A 20377-nucleotide genomic window follows, 5' to 3' on the forward strand; every position below is an offset into this window, starting at 1 on the left:
ACCGCCCTAATTGAAGAAGCAGTAAAGGAGGCAGGAACAGCAGGGGAGGAGCAGGAGAGACCGCCACCCTCACCACACAAGAAGAATCCTCTGGCTCTGACGAGGAAATAGAAACTGACGAGAGTAGTGATGAAGAAGAAAAACAAGAAAAACAGCACCAACAACAGCAAAGAGAGCAGCGCACTAAGCGCTTCCAACAGCAAAGGGAAGAAGAAAGGAGGAAGAAAGAGAAATAAGAACTGCAAAAAGCGCAAAGAGTGTCAAGAGCCCAAGAAACAGAGAGGAAAAGGAAAGAAAAAGAGGATGCACAGAGAGTGGAAGAGGAGTCTAGAAAGGCAGAAGAGGAGAGGAAAAGAAGGGCTAAGGAGGAGGAAGAAGCCTTGAGGAAGAAGGAACAAGAAGATATAGAACTTGCAACTCACCTATCCATGGAACAACATCAACGACAAAGAAAGCAAACCCCACCCCAGGAGGATGAGAACCAAGACACGAGCTTGAATGTGCCAGATCCCATCCCGTCGCCGGTTGCAGAGGGCAAGGGCAAGGAGGCCAGTTTTATGCCAACTAGCCCTCTTGCTTCCGTAATAACCATCCTCGCCCCAGGAACTTCGCCAAAGGTCGATGAGAGCAATATGGTCTGCAGGCAAAGCCCTAACAGTAGGCCTACACGTACCACTGCAACTAGGAGGCCCGCCGCAGAGCCTGGAGGAGCAAAGAAAATACCTTACACAGGTAGGCCTGACGGTGCAAGAAATTGACAAACTTGGTTTCATGGAAGAGAAGGTGCAAGAAGAAAAAGTAGAAGGGGGTGGACCAGATTTTGATATGGGACCTTAGGAGGAGGACTACGTCCCACCACCCTCTCCTCCACAACAAGATGAAGTGCAACCCACTAACACATCCCCTGAGAGGAAAGCAACCCTGGCTAAGCGCAGAAGAGAAATGGTGGAGAAGGCAAGGAAGAAGCTGAACATTAGACCTGTCCCAAGGCAACCTGCTCCTCTCCCACTGCGCCCTGAGGACCTCCCCGCTGGATTCCATGCAGAGCTAATCATCTGGGAATAACAAGAATGTGCCCGCAACCCCTTCGACTTGAGCTTCGAGCTTCCCACTAAACTAAATAGAGTAATGCCCATTGAAGTTGTAAACGATGTAATCGCTATGGGTGCAAGGCTCAAGGACAAGTGGTTAGCAGAGCGAGAGGCCAACCCAACTACTTGGGGAACCGAGGACCGCGAATTTTGGCATGATAAAGTCTTCTAGGTGCCTAGATCGGTGGAGGGCTACAATTGCCAACCCACCTGGAGAAGACACATTTTTTATGTCAACCTTGACGCTTGGATGGCGTTTTGTAACACCCTTCCTTCTGAGAGAAACGACCCCACATTCATGCCGTATCCTCGAAGGGTAGGCGTGGATTTTAATCCGTCCATCCACGGCAAGTTTGACTTCCCTATCATCTATAATGCCAATAGCACCTCCTATAAAGATGCCCTTGTATTTACCCTCCCTAATTTGTACAGTTCCATAGATAGATTTCTTAGTGAGTTCACATCCTGTCCTAACCCCGCCTTCATAACAACCTGTAATTATCTTAGACTAATTAGGGTCCTAATCTGCCAAGAGCCTGCACCTCAAGAATGCCACCTTCCACCCCTTTACTTCGACCCCAATGCCATAGATAGCAGCACCATGACTCGCCTCATGATGCGCGCTACTCTTTTGCCATCCTTCTGTATTGCACTGCTTGAGGATATGAACGATAGTAAATTCACACAGTGCAACCACCCTTTCCTTTCCACCACCACTCTCAAGACCCGCATCAATCTCAAGGGCTACATGCTGAGCCGCAAATTCCTTAACAAAGCCCCTCACCCTCCACCATCCCCTACCCACCATTCGGATGACGAGGATTAAACTCCCATCATGCCCTTGTATCACATGCATCTATGTATAATCTCTTCAAAAAAAAAAACCCACAAGGCAACAAAAGAAAAGGTGAACTGGAAAGAAAAGACAACAGCAAAGAATAGGAAAGCCAAGGGATGAATCTACTACTAAGCAAAGATAAGATAGAGAAGACTTCACATGATGAGCTTGCAACTTCCCTTTGCCTTGTTGTGCTGTCACTGCATCTAGGGTTCTCCCTAGCCCCTTCCCCACTTCACACTTAGGGCACATCAAGGGCAGGACTTTCAGACCTATCACCCTAAGATTTGTACCGCACCTCCAACGACACACGAACTAGGTCCTCAAGTGTGGGACATTACCAAGGGCTTGCCCAAGGTTTGCCCAAGGTTAGACCCATCTCCAAGTTCCACTGCCACGGGCACCATGCACTACACGGTGAGGCAGACCCACCCCTTAGGAAGTGCACAACTTTTCTTGCAGGTTATGTTCGTGTTTCAAGAACTGGCTACTCACCTAAAGAAGATCATCCACGGCATCCTTTAATGACCAAAACTTTTTCCATGTGTCGGACATGACACCCTTGCTGTTGTTTCAGGAGCTTTTCTGCATTGGATTGGACGGACCAATATGCTTCATGTCGCCGACCATCTGCCTGCTAATGGCTACCATGACTGAACCAAATCAAGCAAAAGGAGTACTCAGTAATAGATATGCCATTGGCATAGATTTTGGAACCTCATCTTCCAAAGATGCATGCCTAACGCCTCAAGATCTACGGATCACTTATTGATTCCACAAGCCTGAAGATTTTCAATGCAAGGTTGAAGATCTTCAATGCAGCACTGAAGATCTTGAAATCACAGACAAAGATCTTAAAATAAAAGACAAAGATCTTCAAATAAAAGACAAAGATCTTCAAATCAAAGACACAGATCTTCAATGCAAAGACAAAGCATATCTTTGTCAAGGCAGAGTTCGAGGGGGCTTCTCCAGGATAAATCCCTCCAACACCATCCTCCTAAGGGATTGCTTATTGATCAAGCGTTTCTGATGCTCAAGTGCTGACCGGCTACATATTTTTCACCAGCCAACTAGAACCCCTATCAGCCCCGTCGCAGAATGGAAGCCACAACTATGTGAGAAATGCCGAGCATCTTCATGAAGCCTAAAGCACGCCGGAATCTCTCCTGGTCATCGTCATTAAACTCCATCACCTCTCATTCACACCCTCACCTTTGAATCAGTGTCATCTACCCACCAGTTCTGCTTAGCAGCAGACCCAACTATCCCATTACTTCCCACCGCAGTGCCATGGGACTGGCACTTGGCTAGGAGGGGGGTAATGGTTACCGTGTTTACCGCAGCACAGAGGAGCGAGAAAATGGAGCAGAGGAGCGGGAAAATGGAAAAAAGAAAATAGCAAAAAAGGCACAGAATAAAAGAAGGAAAAGGCGCCTTGACCGGTAATCAGACCCTGAAAATTTTTGATGTCCAGGCACAACCCCCAGAAAGTCTCAGTGTCACCCCGAGAAAGCAAAAGAGTAAAAAGCGCACCATTAAATGTGGAAGTACTCCCGAATCCTTGTAAAAGAGTGCCAGGCTCGCTCCTGTGCAAATTGTATGCATTAGTTGGGAATAGGATAAATTAGAATGGTGGGAAATGAGAAATGGGCTTAGGCCAATGGCCAGCCATGTAAAAAAGGGGATGACCACCCAAAGAAGGGAGGGCATGTATATAAAGTTCAAAAGTGAATGAGAAGCTCACTCTTGTGTGTGGCTAAAGCTTCTTCTTCTTTTTCTCTTATTTCTTGCCTTCTTGCTTGTGCTTGAGAAAGGGAGTGAGGGAGTGTGAGAGGTGAGGGAGTGAGTGTGTGAGAGTGAGGGATCGTGGAGAAGAAGCTCTCCATCTCCTCTCTCCATCTTCTTCTCTTCTCTTCTCTTCCCTTGTCTCACGTGTGGCTATGGAGGATGGAGCTCATGGGAGAGGGATTGAGGTTGCTTGAGCTTGCCACAAGGATCATGGAGCTACCGATGTGCAAGAGAGAGGAGGGTACTCGATCGAGCATCAAGGTAAGCTCACTACACTCGTAAGGTAGGCATGGCGCGTCGGCTATGTGAGAGGTAGCCATGGCCGCCTGGCTTGAAACACTTGATCAATAAGTCCATAGGTCTCAGGGTAGAGCTTGTAGCTCACCTTCAATGCAATGATGATTTCATCCTCATATGCTCTCTAGATGATCTAGCAGAGCATGGTGGTCCTTGATGAGTTCATGGGGAAGAGCTAGTAAATGACACCATGTTAGTCATTAGAGATTCATTGTATGAGACAGCCATGATTCTAGCTTTGTATGTCTATGGCTTTTGGAGTGCTGACCCAATGGATGGAAATGAACCCATTATAAGGACCTCTTTAGAGATGCATTTGAGAAGAGAAAAATAGGCATGAGCATTGTTTATCTCCCAATTATGAATTGCCTCCTCATAGTTGTCTCGGTCTCAATCGACTAGAATAGGATTTGCCATTTTGGGATGCATGATAGCTCCTAAAACAATATACCATATGTGCTTTTGGAATCTTCATACGCCAAGTTTTCATCATGGCATTTCTAAGTGAGATAGTTAGAACCTTTAGGGAGGTGCCATTTTAGAGGAGAAGAGAAGATGAATTAAAACATAGGTATTGAGAGAGAATTTTGCTAACACTCAGCCTAAGTAGTATTATTTAGAGTTCATGTATTGTAGGTGATAGCTGCACAAAGAATAGAGGAAAGATAGAAGGAAGAGCAAATGAGGTGAAGCCAATAGATCATCAAATAATGGAAACTTTGCAGCCCATAAGGTAGCTATACAACCTAAAAACTTTATTTCCTAGCCTTGCACAGTGGAAAAACATGAAAACGTAGATTGTTGTAGCACGAATGCAGAGTTAGCTAGTTGAAAATTTGGTTGTGCAACAGTTAGAATGGTCACCCAGGCTCCAGCTTGACAGTAGATGAAAAAGAGTAAACACGGGTCTAGCTATGTAAATTGCAGTTTGGTAGAGCATGAATTAGGCCTGATTGGAATGGATTGAGGTCCCCCCAAGCTTGAATGTAGTGTACAATGGTTCGGACTAGGTTAAATCAACACTAGAAGGATAAACACAAACCTACAGTAGTAGAAAATAAAACCATAAGACTTGACATGGCGTCTTGTTACCATGTCAGAAGTGGGAGTAACGATGGAAGTGTGATAATCTATTGGAAGAGACTACAAAACGCACCAAAAGAAATATTGCAAAGAATAAAGAACTCAAGAAGAGAATGCTTCGAAAATGAAATCCATATACCAAGGTGCAAGACAATACAAGGCTTGGAACATGAGTCACTAACAATGGCATTGGCTCCCTTCTTCAACACTATAAGTATAGTGATGATGGAATTGACTAAGGATGGAGCTTTTCTGCCTATAAGGAAGATCTAGGGATGAACAAGTTAGCTAGCCCAAAAATGCAAGTTGGCTAGTCAAATGTTGGCATCATAAAATGGGCAGCCAGTCTACACACTTTAACAATAAAATACAAAAATGCCCACTATAATGCACAAACTCACACATATGATATGTCTATTCTGTTGGCACTTTGTTGTACATGTTGGGTATCATCTATTTGACTCTAACAAGACAACTAGCTTAGACTTTCTTTGCTTGTTAACTAAAGAAATTTATCATAGGAGGTGACAAAAATACATATTTGCTTCGAAAGGGTCAAAACATAGTCTTATTTACACTTTAACATATATTCTTGCACAAACAAACATTAAAAAAACCTGCTTTTACACACCTCTAATCACTCCAACCATGTGTTGAAGTCCATCCCTCATGCTTGCACTTGCATGCTAAAAAAACACGAACTTTGTGTCGCATTGAATCCTCCTCTCCAAATATATCTGGACTTGATCAGTGCAAAACCTACTCTAATACCACATCACATTGTAGTGATGTGAAAGTGTATGCATATAATATTGATTGTATATGATGAAAGTGGAGAGAAGGAAGAGAAAAAGAGAGAAGAATGTTGAACATTGAATGCTAAATAAACAAGGTAGAATAAGTACAAGAGGTTGTGCGCATTGATAGCCAAAGAACCTCACCATTGTGTATAGAGGATATTCTTTGGACATGTGGATCTTGGAGCTTTTTGCATATGACTCTATGTCATAGTGCTACTATAAAATGTTCATAATGTTGACATCATATCTAGATATCCATCTTGGATCATAGTGAAAATTCCATGACTAAAGTATCTTAAAATTCATAGAAGGGGTATATAAAATGGTGCAAAAAATTTTTAAGGGGTTTTTAAAGTATCCCTTGAACACACGTTATATAGAGGGCTTCTATAAGGTAAACCCCCCCCCCCCCCCCCCTCCCCCAAAAAAAAAAGGAATGGATAAAGTACAAAGAAATGTATGAGCACATTGGTACAAACTATTTTGTATGGATAAAAGAGCACACTAACACTAAGTATGCTATTACTGAAGATGTGATGCTCAACTCTTGGAGTCCTCTCAAAGGATAACATGCTTGACATTCCTTATCAATCACTTGTTATTCATCATCATCAACAACCTTCCCAAAGATCACCTCACAAGCACCTTTTCAATCTCTATCTTACTATGGTATTTAGTGACATTGGGATCATATTTCCATCTATAAACATGCTCTCACTGTTGTTTCACTCCACCACTATCAAGTTCCAATTGCAATAGATCATATGTCTACATGATGAGTCTATCTCTTATCAAGTCTATCATGAAGCAAACTATGGTGATCAGCTCTTCATCAAGGTATCCATCAACCAAAGCCCAAAGATCTTCATCATCATAAACTTATATCCCTTAAATCATTGTAAACAAAGATTGATGTATATCTTCTGTAACAATAAGGACAAGGTCTCATGTTATACTCATCACTATAATCTTACTACTTTTGTAGCCAAGATGATTGGCAAAAAGTTTTTGTACTACAAAAGAAATTCCTATTTTCTTATGAGAAGGGAGGAAGAATGTTAGAACATATTGTTAACCTTTTCTAGAGAGGGGGAATGTTAGAATGATGATATATGCTCATATGAACATATACCTAGAGAATATCTAGGAAGACCATATCTAGATATTTAGGAGAACTAGATAAGATGGATCTAGAACATTTGGAGGATACTTCAATAAGAGAATCTACCCTATCCACAACTATATTGTATATATATGTGTGTGCTCTCAGCTATTGCAATGCAAGTGAACAATACAAGTGTGTGACTCATTCTCCATCTCATTGTCTCATTGTCACTCTCTCTTTCTCTCATCATCACTTTCACTATATTTCAAGGAGATGGTTGTGATTTCTCTTAACATACTATGCATACATGTACACGTATATCCAAAAACTCCTCATTCTCTCCACCAAGTGCTATAAGAAATTGCCATCAATAAGATTCCGGAATCCTAGCAAAAATTTTGAGAGAGAAATTCCTCTTAGCTTTGCTCTAACATACATGCCAAGCACATGGATTTTTATTCTCCTCATCTATGAATAATTGCTTCCTTTTGGTATTTTTGTGCTTTTTTTAAAGAGTGCTGCACGAGTAGGGATGCGCCGGGGGGGGGGGGGGGGGGGGGGGGGGGGTGGGGAGGTGGGGGGCGCGGGGGGGTTGGGCATTGTTTGGGTGCTTCATGGTGTTGTTACTTGCATTTAGGTTCCTTGACACCTTTCATATATTGAGTTTGGGAGACTAGTGGAGCTTAGGGATTGGCTCATCCCTCTTTTGTTGATTCTCAAAGTTCTCTTTTCCCTTAGCTTCTTGCTTTCTTTCCTAGACTCAAGTGACTAGTGTGCCACCTTCTTTGCATGAGAAGCAACTATCAAATAATTAGGGGAATTTTACCTCCACAAACACTTCATTGTCATTAGCATCGAAGAGCTCTAGACCCTTGGGTGGCTCGTTTCTCATAATATGCATGCCCTTTTCTCCCCTCTAACTAGTCCACTCCATTTAGATTGGCACTGGCATGCACATACAACACTTTGCCAAGAAGTGCCTTGAGATCACAACCCATCTAATCAATAAGCCTTGGGAAGGATACTTAGATGGAACATTCATTTTAAACTACATCTTCCATTGGGAATCCTACACAATATCTTTTTTAGACCCATAGAGCACCCTAAAATCGAACCATGTTACTACTTCAAGGTAACCAAGGCTAGGGGCCTCTCTTCTCTAGACCCATAGAGCACCCTAAAACCAAATCATGCTCTTACTTTGAGGTAACTAAGGCTAGATAGAGGCCCCTGTCCAAAATGTTTCATTGTTGAAGCATGGCCCCTACATGGTAGATCTAGATAAACAACCTCTAGAATTCCTCCTTAGAGGGGGGGTGTTTGCTTGGACAAGGAAAAGGCTATTGGAGCTTTGATAATCCCTTTGCCATTTACGATCTTGGCTCGTCTAGCTTTTTTTTTGCAAAGTGAGTTTGCATGGTGAGTTACCTTGTGAGTTGCTAGTCAACTAATAGTGTATTCACCTCAGTGCCTCACATAGCATTAAGATAGTCCATTTCCATGTTATCACTAGTTCTTGGTTGTTTTCTATAGTTGTTTGAACCGACCTACTAATAGGCGATTGTTTTGACATGGATGGAATTGTGCATAGACAGTAAGAGGAGGGACCCACAGGGCTCTCCCTTACCTCTCATGAAATGCATTGACACAAGTGGTGTAGCAAAACTCCTCTCCCCTCTTTATCGGGTTGATTTTTTGTGAATTGTTAGTGAGGACTCACTCATAGGGTAGCTTTGGGGGGAGGGAAGTTTGGAACTATGATATAAAACCTAACCTAAGGAGCGTGAGGAAATGACAAGGTTAGGAGAGTAAGGAAATGACAAGGTTGAAATGTTGAGGACCCGGGGGTGCGTAATAAGATGTAAGATGGTGGTGACTCGTGAGTGGTGGTCACTGGTTATGGTAGTCTAGAAGTTTTCAATTTGGGACTCCAAAGAAGTCTTTGTTTTCATACTGGTCAAGAGGCCTTATGGCAAGGCGCGTCGACCACGGCATTGGTAGAGTGGGTGAAAGGAAGTCTCGACACTTTCCCACTCAGACTCTTCTTCTTCTCTCGAGTCTCAACATCCCGTTTTATCTTGCTTAAAAATGGGCTGGCGAGCCTCGGGGTATGAAAGGAGACTCAGGAAAGGTAAATCTACACTCTCTGTATCACACTCACTCACTCACACGCACACACCCCCCCCAACCCGCCCACACCCACGCCATGAGGCCTCATCCCCTCTCCTTCCTTCTCCTTCCTCTTCTGCTCCTACAATCTCCATTGGTCTCAGGTGATGCCATCAGTCCTGAGCCGTGCTCCCGCACGGAGGCATCCCCATGCCCCTCCTTCACCACCTACTTCTCCTCCGCCAACCACCGCCTCGCCGACATCGCCCGCCTCTTCTCCCTCCCCTCCTCCTCCTCCCTCTTGGGTCCCAACAACGTCAACCTGTCCCTCCCGGGCCTCTCTCCGCAGTCCGTCGTCCCGGCGTCCCATGCGTACATCATCCCGCAGACGTGCGGCTGCGGCCTTGCAGGCTATCGAGTGGTCACGTCCGTGAATTACACAGTGGCTCCAGGCGACACGCTGTCCGCCATAGCCGACTCTGGCTATGCAGGCCTGGTGACCTACCAGGAGATCGCGGCGGCGAGCAACATCTCCAACCCCAACCAAATCTTCCCCAAGCAGGTGCTCTCCATCCCCATCCCCTGCGCCTGCTTCAACCGCTCCGACGCCGGCCACGCAGCCACCTTCCTGTCGTACCAGGTGCATACCGGTGACACGCTCTCTGACATCGCCACCACCTACAACACTACCACAGCCGACATCGAGACCCTCAATGGCCTCACCAATTCTTCCCTGGAAGCCTCTTCAGTGATCTTTCTTCCCCTTCCAGGTAACTGGTCGCCTGCGTGTGCGTCTCATCCTTTCCCATAATTAGAACGGGGAAAGGCATCCTTTGCCAAAATGGAAACGAGGAAGTGTCTGACAGAGCATATTATTATATACTGTATAGTTGCAATATAATGATGATGACAACAACCATAACAAGATTTATTATACTAATGCCATAGGTTAATACTTAGTAAACTTATCTTAATTAACAACAATAAGTACAGTAGTGCCATATGGTTAACAGTTAGTAAACTTATCATAATTGCTCGACAAACAATAAATATATATTGGAGTCAGAGCCCTTAAATCAAAACTGTTCATTGAGCTTTTATTTTTTTAAAAATTTGAAATGGGATTCGCTTTTATTATTCGAATCAGATGAATCAAATATCGAGTTTTTTTTTATTTCTTCTTTTTCTTTTTCTTTTTTGCCCCACCAGTTTGCAAAGCGAATTTCTCAGAGGGTGCGCTGGATGGGGATCTGACTGTGGTGGAGGGAAAGTATGAGCTCACAGCCAACAATTGCGTGCAGTGCCGGTGCACCAACGGCACGTAAGTAATCATATATGTATTTTCAACCGTCATTAGAGTTTTTTTAAAAAAATAGTCGTATATATAGATAAATAGTCATTTGAAGTCCCCTTTTTTTTTAAAGAGTCAAAAATTCAGCAAACCTTTGATCCATCAGCTTTCATTTCGAACGTTTCATTTAAGCTTCCACACCTAAAATTTAAACTAAACGCACACTTTATTAGAACATCCTTTCAATTTGAGGTTAAGGTTTTAAAAGCTTCCACTTTCAAACCATTATAGCCATAAAAGTCACAAATACGAAAACAAAAATATCCAACTTTAAAAAGTTGCATAAGTTAAGCAAACAACATTGTCAATCGTCCAGCATAGCTCGGCATTGTTAGCTAGCATCGATTTCATTAATTCCACTTAACAAATTTGCACATAGTCAATGACATTAAATAATACTGTAGTAATATATCAATATCTTCTACTGACTACAAAATGAGAGACAATTGTTATGGGAAAACTACCACTTTTCTTCTTTTAAATGACCTAGAAGAGGCAAGTTTAATATGCACACCCATACAAAATATTAATCCTCGGTCATCATGGGTTACCCGACTTTCAAGGGAAAAGGTTGCACATGGAAAATTTGAGCATATCCAACTAGATAAAGTTCATACCTTCTCATTTCTCCTTACCTACCCATTGAACAATTTGCATCATATATGCAAAGCCAATACATTTTCACTTTGTACTCACTAACAAATCAAAAAAAGCTACTTTATGTAGAATCTTAATGAGACTTCCCATCGTTGGGCATTGCTTTAATAACGGGTAACACTTACGTCCTTGCAATTGTCAACAATTCCAAAAGGCTATGTTCAAAAAATTCAAAGAAGTTACCCAATAGACTTGTGTTAATTCATCTCATCAAAGAAAATTTGTTTTGTTCCTACCTCTATGTTTTCTAGATGGACCATACCTATCTTTGACCAAATAATTTCAAAACATATCTTCAAAAAGGTAGAAGAAAAAGTATTATGTTAGGACGTTTCTCGTTCTTTCCATAGCATTGCTATTAAACTATCATATCATATTTCACCTTAGTTTAAATGTTATTTCTCTTGTTGCTAGGTTGTATTGCTCTCCTACTCCATCCTCATTTGGGAGTTCATGTGGGAATTTGACTTGTAAAAGCTCTACTCTTTCTGTGGGTTCCTCAAATGCTTCTCGAGAGAACAATGATTGCTCAATTACCTCATGTGTTTATAAGGGCTATACAAGTACAGGAATTCTTTCAGAGTAAGTCTATTCATTGGAAAATCCTTTAAAGATAAGGTAAAAGCTATTTTGATACTAGTCAATAAAGTTGAGATTCACACTGATCTTCTTTCTTTGATAACTTTTAGATTGGAGAAAGAGGTTGACCCTACATGTCCAGGTAGGTCCACTACATGCACAAGCAAATGAAAGCATATCTTGATTGTCCTTACTTGTTCAAACTTTAGGGTGTTCATATGTTCTTCATTGTTGTAGTCTTACAAAGAAGCTAGAACAATGGTATGGAGATGCTTTTGATTGTTCTTTTTTTTTTTAAACTTTAGGATGCCCCTATGTTCTTTAGTATTATAGTGCTTACAAAGAAGCTAGAACGATGGTATGAAGATGCTTTTGATTATAAGTTCTCTTGCTAAGGTAGATATTTGTGTATTTGAAAGAGAAATGATGTGAATGTGTGATGCCACATGCACATGTGCATACATGCATGCATGTGTGCGTGTGTGTGTGTGTGTGTATGTGTGTGTGTGTGTGTGTGTGTGTGTGTGTGTGTGTGTGTGTGTGTGTGGAGAGAGAGAGAGAGAGAGAGAGAGAGAGAGAGAGAGAGAGAGAGAGAGAGATGGTATGTATTTGTGACTTGTGTGTATTTACATGGAAACTTGGTTAATGGTTTGTAGCACCTCCACCACCAGAATCCCTCTATAATTTTCCATCGGGTCTTGCCGCTTCTCCTATCAACTCTCCCACCACCACAAGCTCATCGTCATCACCACCACCACCACCGGTACCTCCAACCCCCAATGGCAATGCTACTCCTCCTCCCCCAAGCTCACCAGCCTCTTCTAACAAGAACTTTGGCAAGGGTATTCCTTTGTCACTCTTATTATTAATATTTTGGCTACTTATTTGAAGGCTTTAAATCCCTACCTTGGTTTCCCTTATGCCACAAAGAGCATTTGATTGAATGTCTTTGGTGTGTCATAGCTGCCCCTTATTTTGGCAAAGGGGTTAGAGGAGTGGTTTTCATAATATCCCATTGATGAAAAGTCATTAGTGAGTGTAAAATTTTCCCTAATGCAAAGCTCCATTGATGTGAATCCATCTTTATTGTACTCTAATGGATTTCTAATTGTCTCAGAGTCATTAACTAATAGATTTATAAGTACAATGTTGTTCAAAGTAAAAACTTTTAGATATTAATATGTTGGTTTTTGCAATTGTGTGTGTTTATGTATATGTGGATGTAAAATCTATGTGCATAATTGTCTTTTTGGAAAGATAAGGGAAACACCAAATTGGACATTAGAAAATACTCACTTTAAATTATGATGATTTAGAAGGGAATAGATATTTTTATTATGCCTTAAGGGTGTGATGCGCAATGTTTGAACTCACATGTCCCTATTACTCAACCCACACCCAAACCAATATACCACAATCCATGGGCTTAAATGATGATGATTTGATTGCAAGCCTTGCATAAATGTTACTCTTCAAATAAATACCAATTACACAAGTTAATAAAACCATGCATTGCATGAGATGTATGAATCCTAATATATAGTTATACTCATGTGCACTCTTGAGAATCTTGATGCTCTAACTTCTTGAGACACTCTTAGGTTTGCAAACTATTATATCTTATTTACGAGGACATTACATTAGAGGGTGAACTTCAAGCCATGCAAAATGTAAACACCTTTGTAAAAGTACATTGCATGGGATGAAAGTTCACTCCCCCACATTCCTAGTAACTCCTAAGATGCTATGTGTTATAAAGAACTTGATCCATTTTGAGCGTATGTCAAATAATAGATCATACATTAAGACTTCTTTACAATTTCTTGATTAGGTTGTGTTATGAGTGTTTAGTTTGCTTAATTGATAGAGATTGCCTCCATGAGCTAGATGTGTGTGTGTGTGTGTGTGTGTGTGTGTGTGTGTGTGTGTGTGTGTGTGTGAATATTTACACATTTTTTACATGTAGAAAAAAGGTGCTATATAAAAGGGTCATTTACAAAATGAATAGAAAAGGGGTATGTTTTATTTCTCAAAAAATCATAGATAAGGGTGTTTTTAAATAGGCCTTGAACACACATGATATAGAGAGTTTATATATAGTGAATCCCCAAAGTTTACAGATAGTGAATCCCTCGAGGCATAAACTCAAATTCCAAACAACCTACTGTGGGATTTTTGCCTTAGTAATTTCATACCTCTCTTATTCATCTCTTAATATTTCCGATGAGGATAGATTAGCACTATCACTACCTTTTCTTGATCATGAGGTCCTAACATGTCCTCAACATCTGTAGCATATGAGTTTCCTTTATATACATTTGTAGAGCTATTGTCCTTTGCCTTGTCCTATGCTTCATATTAACTATACGTCATATCTTTGATTATGTAGGTCTCTCTTGAGATAGCAATATACCATTTGTGCCATTTTATTTTTTGGATAACAAAGAAATATGCATTTGATTGCTTTAAGCTCTATCTTCTTCCTCAAATCATCTGGAACATGAATAGAACACACACGTCTAAAGACTTCAAAGTAAGCCCACATAGGTTTACTTCCATATTTTTTCTTATAAGATGGTATGCTATGAGAAATGGTTGTATATGTCATACTCAGTATGTAAACTACTATATGTACTACTTAGTCCAATAATATGTAAGTGATATGTGCATCTAATTCATGAGTACTCTTGCAACTTTGCATTGATCAATTCTTTCTTTTGGCTATCCTATTTTTTTGGGTGCATACCTAGAAGTGATTTACTACTTGATAACATTGCCCCTCAAGTAAGCATTGAACTCATGTGAGATATACTCACCCCCATTGTCCTGATCTCAAACATTTTATGTATGTTCCAAACTTCTCAAAGGCCTTCTCTTTTATTATAAGCACACCAAAGTCATCATACCAATGTCATCAATGAAAGTGGTATAGTATTTAATACGTCTACTGTCAACAATGTCTCCATATATCTGGATGAATCATTTCCAAAGGATACATGTTTATGATCCCCCTCTTTGGAATTAAAAGTCTAGACTAATTTTCAAATTAACAAGCCTCACATACATCCTCATAATTTACCTATCCAAATTGTAGTAGACTATGAATAATATAGTTGGTTTATAAATTTTTCAATTCTAATTACAAATCCATGTGTGCAACACATATATTAATTGTAATTTTGACAAATACAATTGCAGATGATCATACCATGTGCATAGGAGTGAGCTCAACTCTCATAAAATAATACATCCATAATTATAATATATCCATAAAATAGAAAAATAATACAAGTACCCAAAAATGATACATTGAAGTCCTCCAAAAATAATAATCTACGAAAGAATAAATCTAGCATGTGCACTTTCACTTTGCTTCGACCTTCCTTGACATTATATTGTATATTTGTTGTTGGCATTATCTCCCTCTGCGACAAGTGCCAATTCCATGGCACTCACCTCAAAGATAGCATGTTATAGCTTGCACCAAAGACTTGGAATGTTGAAAATAGTCAATGCAACGGTAGTTCTAATGATGGAATAATGAGCCTTGCTAATGAAGAGCTGTAGTAGATTATGATAATATCTTACTCATGATCCAAAGGATATTGCTAGCACTGTAGATAATATCCAAAAGGATTTGGATGAATGATGGAAAGATTAAATGAAGGATCACTAATGATGTTGTTGAAGAAGGGATAATGGAATAGGGAGGACGTAGGGTCCTTCAATGTTGACAATGTTGTAGATGGTATTTTCTTAAAAATCTTATAAGCCAATTTGTACTATCGTTAAGGGGTGTGGCTTACTTACTTGTATAGTGATTTATGTGCATCCTCGTGCAATTAGAAGATGGGTCAAGCCTAAAGTGTTGTCCTACACTTGAGAACCTAGTTGGTAAAGAGCTATTTTGTGGTGCAAGGCTCAGGGTGATAGGTTGTCAGAGCAAGCCCGAGTAAATGTACGAATAATACAAGTGATTCACTCCTCATGGAGTGGCTACAAGATACGAGAAAGGCACCCTTTACTAAGAAGGTAGAGTTTGAGAAATTCGTAGAGTTGAAGGGAGGAATTTGGATAGAAGGGATAATTACACTATGCAACTCTACTAACCACCATATCCTCTAATAAGGCTATACGATAAGATTGAAATAATAGAGCTCAAAGATGAAGTCTTGTCATAGCAATATGGCCAATCCGTGTGTTGATATCAAATAAAAAAGGTGGTAGGTCATCCTCATAGGGAGTCAATGGCTATTGCAAGAGCTTGGCTATAAGGTGGAGATAATTGTAAGTAACTATGAATGCACGATTCACACAGTTTGTGAACCATTTTAAGGAAATTGTTGAAGAAGGATATTGTCTCTAATTCTTCTCCTTGGAAATCTTGTAAGCTATTAACCCTCAAATGAACAAGGTGAAAAATCTGAAAAATCTAAAGTAGAAGACAAGGCCAAGGCAAAAGTGGAATGAGAGATGAAGGCATGCCAAGAAAAATCTGGAAACACAAGAAGTGTAAAAAAAAGTCCTAAATCAAGGAGAGAGGTGCACAAGAAAAAGCTCAAGTCAATACTTTTGTAAAAGAGCGCAAGGTGCACTATGATTTATTTTAAGAGTGCCGGGCTTTCACTCATGCAAATTGTAAAGGTAGATGGGTGGTAGAAAGAAAGCTAGGAAGATAGGAGGACAATAGGAAAAAGGGCCTAGGCCACAGCTAGCCATGTAAAAAAGGGGATAAGGGGATGATCACCCAAAAGGGATTTAGGGTTTTGTATATAAATTTGAAAAGTGAATGAGAAGCTCATTCTTATGTGTGGCCAAAAGTATCTCTCTTCTTCTTCTTCTTGCTCGCTTGGAGTGTGAGAGTATAAGTGTGTGAGGATGAGTGACTGTGGAGCTACCGGAGTGCTCGGGAGAGGAGGCAACTCGATTGGGCATGGAGGTAAGCTCACTACACGCATCGAGAGAGATAGTGTGTCGGCTATGTGAGAGGTAGCCATTAGTGCTCGACTTGAAACGCTTGAATAATAAGCGGTCCGTGGGTCTTGGCGGTTGAGTGTGAGCTCCCAACATGAGAAGTTCTAAAAGCTTATCCATCTTATCTCTCCAACCATTTCCTAGCTATATTCTTTTCCACTTTGATAAGATCGACTATGTTGAGTGGTAAGGGCTCTTTGAATTTGGCTTCCTGGTGAGAGACATTGAAATAAAAAGTTATAATCTCATCCATGTTCTATTGCTTATGGTACTTTCTAATGGGCTTATCTAAATATTATCATTGTGCTTCTGCTCCCTACAAGTCAACTAGATAATCCAATGATCTTGGGCTTCATGTGCTAGGTCACTTATTGATGGTAGCTCGTGAGATTTTTCCTCAACTCCCTCCTTAGGTTCATCAAGTTCTTGAGGATCCATATAATCAGAAGGAGGTACCATGACTTCAAGGGGTGGTACTATAATAGATACTTTAGTAGGTGACTCAACTTGCATTTCACTTGGGTCAGAGGACTCTAGGCGCACCATTTCTATATGTCGCATCTCTTGATCACTATAGCCCATGTCACATAAGTGATCAATCATTTGGAATGTGATTGGGTCTAAGATCAATAATGTGAGCTCCCTCCCATGGTCAAGGTTGGCTAAAGTTTCTTTAGTAAGTCCCTTAATCTTTTAGTTCATTGACATCATCTATGCTTCTAGAAGATATAGTGTAGATGGCCTATTGATAGAGCTCTAGTTGTAATGACAATGCATGTTTATAGGTTGCTACATGAAGCTTGACTTGGCATTCCTTGTGTAGGGAATGTGCCAAGTCAGTAACTAGTTGCTGCAACATTTCCTCATAAGCTCTATTAGCAATCTCCTCCACCTGACTAATTGATGTAGTCAAACTCATCCCAATTGTATCTTGTAGTCCCTTAATAAAGGCTACCTTTATCTATGCTTGAGTTTGGTGAGTTTTTGTCAATTCTATGGTGAGAGCTTCTATCCATACCTTCTCCTACTCTAGATACACCATAAGATTTGAAATCTATGCATGAGTAGTTTTATCACATTTTCCTAGAACTTCAACTTCTTGGAACTTTTCTCTTAGCTCCTCCATCTCCTTGTTGTTCTCTTCAATCTAGGTCTGCAGGTCATGTAGTTGTTGAATAGAGTGCCTCAAAAGTTCATGAGCAATTCTTTCCTCCTCTCCAATCTATCATGAATTTCTTATTCCTTCTCTTGTTTCAACTCCTAACATAAGTGCTCCAATGTGCCAAGACCGCAACCAAACTCAACTAACTAAGGTGGCATACTAACTGAGCCACGAACTAGAGTAGATAAGGATAGTTGTCATCTAGCTATTATTCATGGGCGGTGTACCAACCGCATCTGCAATCGACAAGTCGGTGACATAAATGCACAACGGTCACCCTGGCATATCACGAGTGGAGCTCCATATCTTAACACTCCCCCTCGAGCTCAATCCCAATTCCTGCACACCAAGTAGGTCTCTGAACTTGCGCAGCTTCTTTGCGCCCAATGCCTTCGTAAATATATCAGCTACCTGATCCTCTGTGCTGACATAAACTAGATCAATAAGACCTAGTAAAACCCTCTCCCGCACATAGTGATAATGCACCTCAATGTGCTTTGTTCTAGCATGATAGACTGGGTTATTTGCCAAGTGTATACTACTCATGTTGTCACAATAAATGACAACTGGCCCATCTGTAGGGCTGATGCATAACATAAAGTATCTTATGCAACCAAGCTACCTCACATGCAGCCATTGCTGCGCCCCTGTACTCAGCCTCTGTGCTTGACAAGGCAATTGTAGGCTGTTTCTTGCTGCTCCAAGTGACTGCAGCACTCCCAAAAGAGAACACATATCCACTGGTAGATCGTCTATCAGAAATACTACCAGCCCAATCAGCATCAGTGTATCCATGCAACTGTATCTGAACCCCAGTCTCATAAAATAGTCCATAATGCAATGTGGAATTCACATACCTGAGTATGCGTCTAGCCGCATCTAAATGCGGTTTCGTTGGAGCCTGCATAAACTGACTTACCAATCCAACAGCATAGCTCAAATCTGGCCTGGTAATAGTCATATAAATCAAACTTCCTACTATGCGTCTGTACATAGTAGGGTCTTCCAAAAGCTCACCTGCATCTGCGCTCAGCTTCACATTCTGCTCCAAAGGAACTGAAATAGGCTTACAGCCTGTCATCCCATATTTGGACGACATGTCCAATCCATACTGCCTCTGTAAGAGCCATATCCCACTTGGTGATCTAATCACCTCAATGCCCAAGAAATAACGCAGCTCTCCCAAATCCTTCATCTCAAACTTCTGCTTCAATAGCATTTTCACATGAAGGATATCTTCATCACTGTCACCTGTGATAATCAAATCATCAACATAAATGACAAGCAGCATAATACCTTTCTCTGTTTTTCTCACATAAAGTGAAAAATCTACCTTGGAAATCTGAAAGCCAATAGTGACAAGATATTGTTCTATCTTGTCAAACCATGCTCTAGGTGCTTACTTCAAGCCATACAATGCTTTCTTCAACCTGCAAACAAACTCAGGATGAACAGCATGCACATAACCTAGTGGCTGCTCCATATATACCTCTTCTTGCAAATCACCATGCAAAAATGCATTCTTTACATCCATTTGATGTAAAGACCATTCCTTCGATGCAGCCATAGCAATGACTACTCTTACAGTTGCCATCCTTGCAACCGGACTGAATGTTTCTTCATAATCAATGCCATATGTTTGTGCATACCCCTTGACTACTAATCTTGCCTTGTATCTGTTCGTAGAGCCATCTGCATTGTGCTTCACCTTATAAACCCACTTACAGCCAATTGCATTCTTACCTTTAGGCAAAGGTACCAATTCCCATGTAGCATTTGCTTCCAAGGCATCCATTTCTTCATCCATGGCTTTCTCCCATTTTTCTTTTTCCATGGCTTGCTCAAAAGAAGTGGGTTCTGGTTCATGTATCACTTTGACCATATAGGCATAGTGAATGGCTGTAAATCCATCATATTTCAGCCTATCCACAGGATACCTAGCTTTGGTAGACCTGCGCAAAGTAGGTTCACTCCCAGGTGCTCTCAAAACATCCCTGGTCTTCCTTACTCCAGGTGTAACAATAGAAGGAATACCCAACTCATCATCCATGCTCTGTTCTGAGCCACTGGATTCACCATCCACATAAGAGTGACCTGCATTCACATCAAACATGGGCTGATCTACCTTCTCTTTTCCTTTTCGTGATACCTGAATACCACTATCTGCATTGCTTTGAGAAGATTCTCCTGATCTCAATCTGCCTGTCCATGGCGAAGAATGTGAACCACTGCTAGAGGACGTTCCAGGTCCACTAATATTTTGTGACTGCTGCTATGAATTCTGTGCAGCATTACCATTTTGTGCATCTACATCATCAATCACATTTACTGGTTTATACCAGCTACTCATCTCATCAAAAACATCTCTGCTCACTGTAAACTTACGAGTAGAAGGGTTATAGCATCTATACCCTTTCTGCTGCTGCAGAGAGTAACCAATAAATATGCACTTCTCAGCTTTTGGATCCAACTTGGATCTCAACTCATCCAGCACATGAACATAGGCAATGCAACCAAAAATTTTCAAATGAGAAATATCT

General features: G+C 41.0%; 1 protein-coding gene across 1 annotated transcript; it reads left to right on the forward strand.

The window, feature by feature from the left end:
- Positions 1 to 9009: 9009 nt before the first annotated feature.
- LOC148037219 (lysM domain-containing GPI-anchored protein LYP6-like) lies at positions 9010 to 12777 on the forward strand. The gene is made up of 5 exons (XM_087676157.1): positions 9010 to 9884; positions 10324 to 10435; positions 11537 to 11704; positions 11812 to 11843; positions 12358 to 12777. The coding sequence occupies exons 1-5, from the start codon at positions 9116 to 9118 to the stop codon at positions 12588 to 12590; spliced, it is 1314 nt and encodes a 437-aa protein (XP_087532283.1). The 5' UTR covers positions 9010 to 9115; the 3' UTR covers positions 12591 to 12777.
- Positions 12778 to 20377: the final 7600 nt, after the last annotated feature.

Source organism: Lygodium microphyllum, chromosome 4 (assembly GCF_053477565.2).
Source record: "Lygodium microphyllum isolate KBCC chromosome 4, Lygodium_microphyllum_v1.1.10, whole genome shotgun sequence".
In the NCBI taxonomy this organism is placed as follows: domain Eukaryota; kingdom Viridiplantae; phylum Streptophyta; class Polypodiopsida; order Schizaeales; family Lygodiaceae; genus Lygodium; species Lygodium microphyllum.